Raw genomic sequence first — 12,512 nt, 5'->3', positions numbered from 1 at the left:
TTACTGCAATTTATTCTGTTTTATTCTTATTCTTCGTGAAAATATGTTCTGAAAGATTCCTTAATAAGCTTTGTTCGGGATGTTAAAGTACTTTAGGAGCCCTAAGGACTGCCATGGTGAAAACATTATTTGAAATCTCCTTGTGAAATTTGCTAGAGTATGTATGGGTCAGTGTTTTGATTGCAGAAGAGTTTGACAAAGGATAACTAACATAATAAAACACAACTCCAGGTATGTTTTTGATGAGGATATGACAATGCAAAATGGTTAAAATCTCTAAAAAGTCTATGTTAATGATAAGACCCTTTGTTATAATTTACCTTAAAAAAAAAAACTCCAAAACTAAAAAATAATTAAATAAAACCAAAGCTCAATGTAAAACCACTACATCATGACTCTGATGGGACGGAACAAAAAAAAAACAAGCTCAAGCCCTAAAACCAACAATACAAGTGGAGTCCAATGACAAATGTAACATTTTACTAAATCAAATTGGTTTAAGCTCCAGTTCCCCGTACAGTGAAAATCACCACTGGAGTGTCCTCTTCAAATAAACACCGATCGAACACACCACAACAGATCTATTAGCTGAGCAAAAATAAGTTTGGCATCTTGAATCAGCATAGAAATATATAAGATATTAGTCGACTGTCAAAAATACCACAACATTCCACTAAACAAATCTTCCTGAATTCAGAAAAGGAGGAAAATAAGACGTAACACATGAATCAACTCAAAACGCCTCATATATGCTTTTTTACAGTTCTGGCTGACTCCATTGTAACAGTTTTACAACTCTGGACAAATGAATTTGCACTCTAAAACACATTCTCTGACCTTCTGTAGAGCTGACCTATCTAAACATGTACTCACCATACTGACCTATTGAAACACAACAACTGCCGCATTGCTGTTGACGGTAACAAGGTTTTGGCATGAATATTAACACAAGCATAAAACCTATAAACTATGACTTGATTAGGTTGACATTTACAGTTTTTGAGTTTTGAAGGGCTGAAGATCAGAAATATTTTCACTGATAATCATCTGTGCAAACAGGGTGTAACAGTTATTATTCTGCTAGAAAAAAGTAAAAAAAAATAAAAAAAAAATGGCACAACAAAAATGATCACAATTATGTAACATTTGATATTAAATATTGTTCATTTCTTCTTCCATTTCCTCACTCTTATAAGATGACTGTTACTATGGTAACCACACACATGATAAACACTGCCTAAACTACATTGCTTGAATAGCAACACTTTTTAAAGCAAAGCAACGATCCAAAGAATTTTTTTTTCTTATTAGTGAAAGATTTTTTAAATATTTCTAATAATTAAAAATATGACTAGTGCTGTATTAAAATATAAAGTCAAGTAAATTATTTTTTTTCTAATCATCATTGCAGCTTTATAAAAGAAAATGTGTATAACGCTCATTAAATAAGCAGTTAGTAGTAGTTGTAAGTCACTAGACAGCTAGATGTTGATTCTGTCATTTTCATCATGCTCTAATTGCCTTTAACATCTCATATTATTATTAAATAAGAACTACGAGCAGTGTGATTTAACATGCTAGCGTTAAATTGAACATTAAACTGTAAAGTAACAATGTACGCTAACCCAAAACTCAAGCCATGGAGTGAAAGTGTCAGTCAGATTGTCAAGCTCGCATCAACCTACCCTTCGATGAAGTTAATACAAAATAAAAATGGATACATATGAGGCCTTTTCTGAGTGTCTAATGGGTTTTGTTATCTCAGTGTTGAGCAGCGAGGACACCGGTGTAGATCTCATGGCTTATTCACACTGAAACACCTAAATATTAACCTTTGTGTGGAAATACTTCTAATATACTCGGTCAAGAGCTGACTGCTTCCAGCACCTCTGAATTTGCAAATGTGCTTCAAAAGTATTAATTATGAAAGAAATTAAAGAAGTGTAAGGATGAGGCCAAGCAAAGCAAGATTCTTGTGATTCGTCTTTTAAGGCATACTGAAGTAAGACTGCATATGATGCTGCTCTGTCCGTTCAGACACAAGCAACAGATGAAGACACATGTTTTCAGCCCTCTGTATCAAAGAGCCAAAATGCCTTGAGTTTACTGCACTTTATCCCCAAACAAGAGAAGGGTGAGAGCAAGAGATATCAGTCACAAAGGCCAAACCCAAGAGCACAGGCCAGTCCCTCAGAAACAAGCTAGTCAGCAAAGCTTTGAGCAGTTGAAGGATGAGAAGGTGTCCAGAAAAGAGCCCAATTTGTTCACGTATTGGCATTTTAAATTTGCTTGTTTTTTGTTTTTTTTGCACTTTAAAGAGTGTTTCTCAAGTTTTCAATAAGGATTTAGATGTTTGGATCTTTAGAGTGAACAGGTGGGATATTGCTTTCAATCACTCTGTCAACCCCCTTTCTCTTAAATGTTTTGAAGAATTGATGGCTTTCTAATTTGGGCTTCGATATCTCGCTATTCCTCTTGTTCTATCTGAGGGAGGACAGATAGAGAAAGACCGTTCTCCGAATAGCAGGTCTGAGGTAGGGGAGGTGGGTTGGTGGCAGAGGAAGATTACTTGGATTTCTGGGCCCATCTGAGGTCATCTGATCTGGGTTTCTCTCCTGTCAGGCTCTGGATCAGATCTTCCAGGTTTCTCCAGAATCCCAGTTTTTCTAGAGGATAGTTCAACCAGCCTGCACATACAGAGACATTTGGGTCAATTACATATAACAGTATAATTGACATTAATTGATAAAAAAATATAGAATTGAAAATAAATATCTAAATGAGTTTCTATTATGAAGAAAATAAAAAAATCTAGATTAATATACATGTTCAATTTTTTTTATTTTTATTGAATGGATCTAAAAAATGTTGTGGGGTGTTATGTTCAAGTAAAAAATTTACAGTTTTCTTAAACTCTGAATACATGTAAAGTGTACATATCTTACACATACCCTGCTGTTCAAAACTTTGGGGTTAGTAAAATGTTTTTATATTATTATTATCATTATTTATTTATTTTGAAAGAAATTAATATTTGTGTTCAGCAAGGATGTGACAGAAAAGACTTAAAAAAATTATTTCAAATAAACACTATTCCTTTGAGCTTTCTATTAAAAACTGTACCATGATTTCCTCAGTAATATTATTTATATTGTGTATTGTGTGTGTGTGTGTGTGTGTGTAATGCCTGTACCTGTGGTAATGCAGAAGTAGGTTTCATGAGGTGAAACGTGGTGAACTCTGTGGTGTTTCCGTGGTAAAATGATGTGACAGGCCTGAAGAAACGTCACCCAGCGTGGAAGCCCAAAATATGTGTGCGACCACTTGTGAATCTGATTTGTCAATGTAACAAAAATGGCTAAAGCAAAGACGTAACAGTACCAGGGGTAGTTCCGATAGATCTCAGCTGAAGACAAAGAAAGAGAACAGCATGATATGAGAAATGAATGTGGTTCATCGTTTGTCTCTCGGATGGACAGATTATATATCTGGCATCTTACCTGGTGAGAGCAGCAAGAAGTTTGCGGTCATGTTAGCCAGAGGGATGATAGTCAACATACAGTTATCACCATTTGTCTCAATGAAATCATGCCGCGTTATAGCTGTTGGATCGATGTGGTGTTCTCGAAACGGACGAATGAAGGCCTGGGATGGAGGAAAAGCTCATTTAAAGAGAAATAACTATGTGTGTATAATTTAGTAGTTGAGAATATTTTCCTGAGATTCATATTTTCTTTAAAAGATCTTTAACGTGAAGACGTTTAAATGATTTTTAACGTATAAACAAAAATCTTAAAATCACCAATGAAAATGACGATTCTAATTTTTTTCATAGAGTTGTAGAATTTATTATAAATGATTTATCCCTGCAAGTCATTATTTTTTTTTATTCATTTGCACTTGTAATCTGTAATCAAAAACATCAACCTCCCCTCCCCCTTTCAACAACATTTCATCTCTTCACATAAAACTCGGAAAAGAGGTTGGACTATACTGACTGTCCAATGGGAAGGCATTTTGAAGGAGTTTGATTGACATGCGATCTAACCAATCATAATGCCAAATCCAAACAAACAAACCATACAGGAGAGTTAAGCCTGGAATACACTACACGGTTTTTGCCCTGATTTTCCACCGATTTACTGTCTGGAGAAGTTGACACTAGTTGCCGAAAGTCAGAGTCAGTCTGCAGATTTGAGTTGACAGATTTCATAGTAAATCACATAGTGTATGATGGTCACAGACTCCAATTTTTTAGCTTCAGATTATGATTCCATCCAGTCGGAGGAGATCAACAATGTTTGATATTTTCAGCTGATTTTAGAACACGTTGTTTTCATTTGTAACATGTCTCCTAGCAACAAGACGCATGTTTCTGTGTGAGATTGTTGTGATCGGAAGAACTTGAAAGTCTGGTAGTGTGTGATCCTCAGTCATGTAGTGTATAATAGCCAGTCACTATTTACAAAGTTATCAGTTCAGATTTTAAATGTCATGTAGTATATTCCAGCCTTTAGTAGATTAATGTCAGTACTTGAAAATTGTGTATTGACATCTTTTCTTTGCTCCTCAATGTATTTTTAACTGTGTGATGATGTGTGGCATGAGAACGCAATCACCTCAAGCATCACGTGAACCGATAATCTCTTCCTCTTTACTACTAAGTATAGCATGAAATAAACATGAATGAACATTAGCGTTATATTGTCTCAACCACGGGAAGAAGTCAATACACGATAGTCCACTGACGTTAATCTAACACTCCTGTTTGGTTTGTGATTGGTCAGATCACCTGTCAATCAAACTCCCGGCAAAGGGTGAGGGTGAAATCATGACCCACCCTACATTTTTCTCATTACAGAAGCTGTTCCACTCGTATATACCTCATAATATGGAAGAGAAGACTATCGCAACTTCCATTTCACACAACTTTAAATGTCATATTTTATTCAATGTTTTACTTTAAATAACTCTGGCAATGCTTAATAACATATAAAAGAGTGTTTCACTCCTGTACCTTCCCAACGATGGGCAGATCCACTGAACCCCATGTGTCAGCACCCCAGTGGACCAAACCAGAGGCAAAGTCTGCTGTCAGGATCCCTCCCACTACACACACACACACAAACAGCAATCTGAGCATTAAATCAATCTCTAAATCCTATTATAAAACAAAAGTCTTTCAGTTCCCATAAAAAAAAGTAGTTTTTGGTAGTTGCTAGTCACAGTTTTCTCTCACAAGCATTCCTGAATTCTAGGAATTTCCAAGTTGTACTTTGTAACTTCTTTGTTGTGTCTAACCATGACTTTATTAAACACTGACATGTATGCGGGTTTGTTTGTTGTACCAACCGATGCCCAGGAGGATGTACCAGGTGTGTCCCAGGTGGAAGTATGTTACCAGGTAACAGAAGTTGAAGGCCATGAGGGTAAAGCAAATAAGCACACTGATCCATTCCTGACATCTTTTTCCTGTGAGAAAGAGGCAGAGTCAAGACCTTGTAAATGGCAGACTTTAGTCAACAGGGTCCAAAAATAACAGAAATGCACAAAATTTCTAAAATAAATAATTATATAATTTATTATAAATTCTTTACTGAAGTGTGTTACCAACCTCAACCCTTAAGGTAGAGCATTGTGTTAGCAGCGCAAAAGGTTGTGGGTTCGATTTCCAGAGAACACATGTTACAGTAGGTAAAAAATGTTAGCCTGAATGCATTGCAAGTCGCTTTGGATAGAAGCATCTGCTAAATGCATAAATGCAAATGCAACAAGTGGCTAAATACAAATCAACAATACAGCCACATAAAGACAGTAACTATACTGGCAGCTAATATTCCAATATAGAATCATTATCATACTGTATAGAAATTATATAAATATTTAATTAAATGTTTATGACAGATTGAGACAGAAGCATATGCTATGAGCTTATATGAAAGCAATGCTCTCAATGTCACATTGTTTCATTTCACAGCTACAACTTTGTGCCGAGGGCAAATTCACCTTTGTCCTCAATTCAGTGCAGAACCACTTTGTAGAAAATATCTGAAGTGACCAAAGAACATGATTCACCACAGTTGACACAATCTTTGTTCCAAGGTGTCTGATTCATTCAGAGTTAATCTGACACCAAAATACTGAGAGTCAGAAAACACCCTGACCCTGAATTACCATAGTGACTGTAAACAGGACAAGACTATCAGAGGAAGTTCGAGGAGCACTAAATTTAATTCTACCCAGAAACCCACATCAGTCCTGCTTCATTTCATATTGAACAGCAGCACCCCACCCACACCAACTCCAACAAACTCAAACTTGTCACAGTTACCACACCCTCACACAGCTCTCCTTACTGTGACATTTTGTTTCCACTCCTTGTGTTCACACAGAAATCATTTATCTCCTACACAATGTCCACTGTTCCCGGCTGGTACTGATGGAGTCCCTTCTCCTGCAGTACACTTAGCTTTTCTGAGAACAATCTATTTAAATATTGTGGGCTTTGTTTTTGTGTGAACCTGTTGTGCTAATTCTATAAAATACATTATTTGTTGTCATTCATCTTTTAACAGTGTAATCAGCCATTCCTATTAAGATAAAAACAAAGAGTCAACATGACACCGTCCTTATAGGTGCTCTCAAAAAGTTTTTGTTTACATATAAATGCATCTTATACAGTATTCAATAGTGTATATATTTATGTTTTGTGTGTACAGTTTTTTTATATAAAATAAAATTACTGAGTGCATGCATAATTATTAATCTATGTAGTAATCAAGAAATCAAAGCTATCTCCTGTCAGTATCAGACAGCTACAAGTACCACAACTATTTCTGGCACAGAATTGCGTCCCTTGGGACTATAAGAGATAGATGAAAGACATGATTAATAACCTGTTTTGGTCAAATTTTCCAAGACAATAATTTTCGACTCATCAGATAACTGGCGTCACTAATGGGTCGCTGAGCTCTTTCAAACTAGCCACATAAACCTAACTATCCATTCTTATATGCTACAGTAATAACTGCGTCATGTTTACCCCCGCAGAGACCCCAGACTGAACATGTAACGTTATACTTTAAAAACAAACTACTCTAGATTACAAGGCGAATGCTACGGCTCCGTAACCGTGCTGTTTGGGGTTGTCCAGGGGAAACTTGTGGCTGGCAGTCCGTTTAGTCCCCGGTGTGGGCAGAGGCGGGTGCTTACCGGCGCCGACGGGAAACGTAAAAAACCGGTTTAAAATCTCACCTGGCGAGTATAACTCCGCAAGCTCTCGAGCACCTGCATGCTGTGGACCCCATCTCGCGCCCGGCTGCTCCGATCCACTTGGCTCGGGTGTGTGAAAGTTTTCTGAAGACCCGCTTTTGCTCTCGGTGCTCGCCATATTCAGTTCAGTTCGAGCGCAGCGGATGCGTTAATTCCGCATCCTGAACTCCACGCCTCTGTCCGACCTTTTCCGCGTTTTTCCCTCCACCAATTGCGTTCGTCCTGCTGCAGCATTCATCCAATCAGCATTTAGAACACGTTCCCACAACAAACATGACGATCAATCAGAAAGCAAGAATGTCTTGGCCTCACCCGGATCCAACCAATCAGAAAACGGGGTACACAGACGATCAATTTTAATTACTTCAACGTAAAATTGTGGTTTGTTTGGATGGTGGTATTTTTCTGTGCATTGTCTAAATATGTATTTTCATGTTTTTAAAAATCTAATGAAAAAGTAGATGCGAAATACGATGTCTATGGAACAAATAACTGATATTCACCCCCCCCCCCCCCCCCCCCCCAAAAAAAAAAAAAACTGTCATAATTTATTCGCTCTTATTTTGGTCCAAACAATCCATGTGACACTCTTCCGTGAAACACAAAAGATGGCAGCAAATCTACTAAATACAGTTCATAATTTAAAACAGTGTTTAGTACAGTTAAATGAACATCAGTTCTATAGCCTGTGTCAAAATTACGACTTGGCATTCGTGTATGATTTTAGTAAAGAAGGTCAAGATTTCTGACAGAGGACAGTCCAATATCACAATATAGATATTTGATATGTTTTGATGTAGGATTTTCGTCGCATATGCTCATGTCTACAATAAAATATCATATAATGATAAATTTCACATAAAAAAATCATATAATACACAATACTGGTGATAAAATTAACGTGAAAATGTGTAGAATTTCACTATGTGCTGACAGCTTAATGAGTCGGTTCTTGCAAGACGTTGCACGATGGGGGATGTTCAGGAGCTGAATAAGAAAAGGAAATGCTGAGAGAGACAGTGAAGCAGTCTGTTTCTAGAGAACAGTGAAGCAGCTCTTGTTGTGCAATCCTTATTTTGCCCACCAGATGGCAGACTTACCGCATATGTTTATTGCAGCAGCCAACGCCTGCTGCCTCTGGAACATGATCATGACTTATAATCAAATTGAAATTGAAATTAGCATACTACTGAGGGTGCTGAGGATTAGACAATGATATTAATCAGTAATGTGAATAAACCTGATTAACTAACTTCAATGTGTGAATATAAAGTGTGGATCATATTGCAGGCCTGTAGCCTATATAAGCCAAGAGAAAACAGACTTTTAAATGAAATGGACACTTCCGGTCCTAGCAACTGATTGATCAATACAGCATTCCAGAGATTCAGTGATATAGTTACATTCAGTGATATAGTAACAACTTTGACATGTTCACTGTCATAGCCCCTATAGATAATCTTATTTGTCTTGTGTTATATTAGGGACTATATATTCAACTTTAAGAATGACATTTAATGAATTTACTTAAGAAAATATTTTAATACTTAAAAATTCCTAATATTTTTATTATGTGCTAAACATTTACAAAAAAAAAAAAACCCTCTTGAGGTTATGCTTTATTGTGAATACTCACACTAGTCACGATTGACTATATTTACAATATAGCACATCCTCTGGTGCCTTGTTGCTTAGTTACAGCTCTCCAGAAGACTTTACTTTGACTGGTCAACTGATCACATATAGCTGGGTAATGACCATTGCCCATGGCAACAGTTTATAACTGACCACTTCCCTGATAAACATGCCTTTCCTACATAGCTGTACTTATTTCATTAGTTTACTTAAAAGTTATGTAGAATTATGTCTGTAGAGTTATGTAGAGCACATAATTGAGCGAATAAAATAAATACAGATCAGTATAGGCCTATCATAACTTTTAAATAAGGGATAATGATAGACTTTGCAATTACTTCAACTTATTTATCTAAATTATGTCTTTGATGTACGTGTGTTATTTGTATATAAGCACACACACACACACACACACACACACACACACACATAAAAATATACAAAAAATCATATATATATATATATATATATATATATATAATGGGGTTTTTACTCCTTTGTACTCCAAACTTCACTGAGAAAAAATATTTGCCAATAAATCTCATTCTGACTCTGATTCTAAACTTGTTCAAAATTAATCTGTCTTTTGGTTGACGGTTACGCAGGTCGCAGCCTAAACTCTGTATTTGTATCTGATTATGGCGTGATTATTTTCTATTGTTATTGACTCTGTTTTGAGCTCTGAGTGTCTGCGGTTAAAACCAGAAAGACGCGTCACACAGAATCGCCGCCCCCTTTCACACTTCTATAAACACCCCATTCCGAGGCATGGGAACTTATTCGATCTCTCCAGCGAGCGCTGGGCAGGCAACCTATCACCTACATAGATAGACCAAAGTCATCCAGTTACTTCTGCCGACAGAAGACACTCGAATTTTAGCGTGAAGTACTGCGCAGCCGTCGGTGACACTTGCGAAGTTATCAGGGGAAGGCGAAACCCTGATCTCCGTCCTGCCGCAATCCGGCGGGTGTTAAGATCCATGGAAGTGGCCGGTTTTTACGAGGGGGACTACCTCGCTTTCCACAGCACTAACGCCAGCAGCAGTCCAGTCAGCGACGGCATTTGCAAGCAGCCTACGAACGGCTCCATGACGAAGCTTCATGATATTTCTGAGCACGAGAAAGCCATAGACTTCAGCATCTATTTGGACTCGCCCCACCATCTGGCCAGCCAAGACGAAACCCGGCACCGCGCACTGGGAATCTACAGCGAGTTTCTCTCCGAGGAAAACAAGAGCAAGAGAGCAGCGTTACAGAACTACAAGAACTACATCTCGCTGACAGAGCGGGACTCGAACCAGCTGGCGTATCCGGAGCTCCAGGAGACGCGCGTAGACGCCGTGTTCAGTCCGGACTTTCTGGGCAGTTTTGCCAAAACTAACTGGCGACACGAAGAGCCGCCAATGGATGGTTCCGGAGGCTTTGACATGCGCTCGTATCTGCAGTACCAGAACGCTCCTAGCGGCAGCCTGGGTAACATTTCCACCGCGTCCTCCTCCTGCTCTAGCCCGCCAGGTACACCTGCGCCGCCAGGTAAGGGAAGATCTCCTCAGTCTGGCGGCAAAATGGCCTCTGGCAGCAAAGGGAAAAAGAGGTTGGAGAAGGACAGCGAAGAGTACAGACAGCGGCGGGAGAGGAACAATCTCGCCGTCCGCAAAAGCAGAGACAAAGCCAAAATGCGCAACATGGAGACGCAGCACAAAGTGCTCGAGCTCGCGGCCGAGAACGACCGGTTACAGAAGCGCGTGGAGCAGCTGTCGCGCGAGCTGGCGACGCTGCGGAACCTGCTCTCAGCCACCGGCCAGTGCTGACGGTCTCCAGCGGTGCCTAATGACTGTCAGTGACTTTAAAGTGTGCAGAATTTACAGCAAAAGTTTTCTGTGATTCATTCAAAAACGAGCGATCGCTCGTTCAATGCGTTTACAACCGAGAAAGAGACATGAAAGTGGACTGTGCGCCTGGATTGCGCAATATCCCACCGTGTGCTCGGTATAACTCTGGTAATCTGGAAACCCTGTCACGTATTTCGTCTGTAAAGTATTTTTGTACGGGTTTTAAAGTGAGATATCTACTGTTTAATATTCTGTTATTTAAATTCCTCTCGCCATATCTGGGGCAATGGTTGTCATGGGAAGAGTTGTACTGCAGAGGTATGATGCAACTCATTGTAACAGTATTGGAAACGCAGTGAAGTAGTCTTATAAAAATGATAAAGGTACAACTGGTCTACTGTTATATACTATTTTATTGAATTAAATCATTTCTACTATACTGAAATCCTGTGTGTCTGACCACATTTTATTACTGCTGTCAAAAACATATTAGCACACACCCACCCATTCACCCACAGCTGCTGAGATTCAGTTTCCATTATGCAGTAAATTCTGGTTTCACTTTAGCTGGCTCTTTTTTAAACATCAGGGCATATACATGTGAAACTGTGCCTATGCATACACATGAAGACATATTAATCATTTACAGTTATTTGATCGAAATCTCCTGTTTCGTGACTGGAATTTTGGAGATCTTTTGAAATCTGTGTTCATGAGTCACGATACAGAGGTACAGTTTATCTTAAATACACAGGCAAGGTCCACAATCCAAAGAGTTCAGCGGTCCGTTAAATACTCTGGTTCAAGGCTAGATAAGCATTGAACTTTCTAGCCTTCTCAAAACATGCAAACACTTAGTTTGCTCAACAGAAATCATGTCAGGGTGAGATAAACCAAATATAAACATGAACATGAAATACGGGCGTGCAAGCGCTGATATGGTTTGATTTGAGTGAAAATGAGGATTTAGATAAGGGAAATGATGAATGATCAATATGAGGAGGGTTTAATCAATATATACACTCATGTTCTAAAGGCAATACTCAAATGCTTTTTTAACTGAAAAAGTTTGTCTTTAGGTGTGTTTAAACCACAGATGAAATTATGTAAATATATCTGGGCTGGGATAAAATAAATATAATACACCGGGAAGGCCAATTTATATCACACAATATATATATATATATATATATATATATATATATATATATATATATATATATATATATATATATATACACACACACACACACACACAAAACTCTTTCTATAAATAACAGAATATATTTATATGTGTGTGTGTGTGTGTGTGTGTGTGTGTGTGTGTGTGTGTGTGTGTGTGTGTGTGTGTGTGTGTGTGTGTGAAATATATGTAAAAAAAAATATAGCCAAGGTGGACTTGATTCAATTAAAAAATGTCTGCATCAAAGTCAAATCATGACACACAAATCTGGACATTACATTTTTCCACACCAGAGTACCCACATAATCTGTTTTATGAGAAAATTATTGTTGGTGTTTCATCACTGGTAACAGGAGATGTTGAGGTGTGACCGCTCCTGCTTGAGTCCTGCGGGAGGAAATGAAACCTGATGGACAGGTTGAATGACCTGTCAGTCAGGAAAGTATAAGTAATAGGCAGACAAGGAACAGTTCATCACCATCACAAAAGAAGGTGGGAGAGTGAGAGAGAGTGGGGGTTTAAATGAACGTATTACTGGATAATTTGATCAACAGCATCTAAACTTCTAGAATAAATATTTCTCTTCTGTG

General features: G+C 38.1%; 2 protein-coding genes across 2 annotated transcripts; one reads left to right on the top strand and one right to left on the bottom strand.

Moving 5' to 3' along the window:
• Positions 1 to 463: 463 nt before the first annotated feature.
• On the bottom strand, positions 464 to 7,476 carry LOC109094798 (plasmanylethanolamine desaturase-like). The gene is made up of 6 exons (XM_042762398.1): positions 7,255 to 7,476; positions 5,353 to 5,472; positions 5,018 to 5,109; positions 3,501 to 3,645; positions 3,194 to 3,406; positions 464 to 2,687 (listed from the first exon to the last, which is right to left on the bottom strand). Exons 1-6 carry the CDS (start codon positions 7,388 to 7,390, stop codon positions 2,566 to 2,568), a joined length of 828 nt encoding a protein of 275 aa, XP_042618332.1. The 5' UTR covers positions 7,391 to 7,476; the 3' UTR covers positions 464 to 2,565.
• Positions 7,477 to 9,677: 2,201 nt separating this feature from the next.
• Positions 9,678 to 11,184, top strand: LOC109095106 (CCAAT/enhancer-binding protein beta-like). Its single transcript, XM_042762397.1, has one exon. It carries the CDS (start codon positions 9,888 to 9,890, stop codon positions 10,716 to 10,718), a length of 831 nt encoding a protein of 276 aa, XP_042618331.1. The 5' UTR covers positions 9,678 to 9,887; the 3' UTR covers positions 10,719 to 11,184.
• The last annotated feature ends 1,328 nt before the right edge of the window (positions 11,185 to 12,512 follow it).

The sequence above is a fragment of the Cyprinus carpio genome, chromosome A8, assembly GCF_018340385.1.
Source record: "Cyprinus carpio isolate SPL01 chromosome A8, ASM1834038v1, whole genome shotgun sequence".
In the NCBI taxonomy this organism is placed as follows: Eukaryota; Metazoa; Chordata; class Actinopteri; order Cypriniformes; family Cyprinidae; genus Cyprinus; species Cyprinus carpio.
Note: the sequence above shows the minus strand (reverse complement) of the source record. Positions and strands in the feature narration are given on the sequence as shown.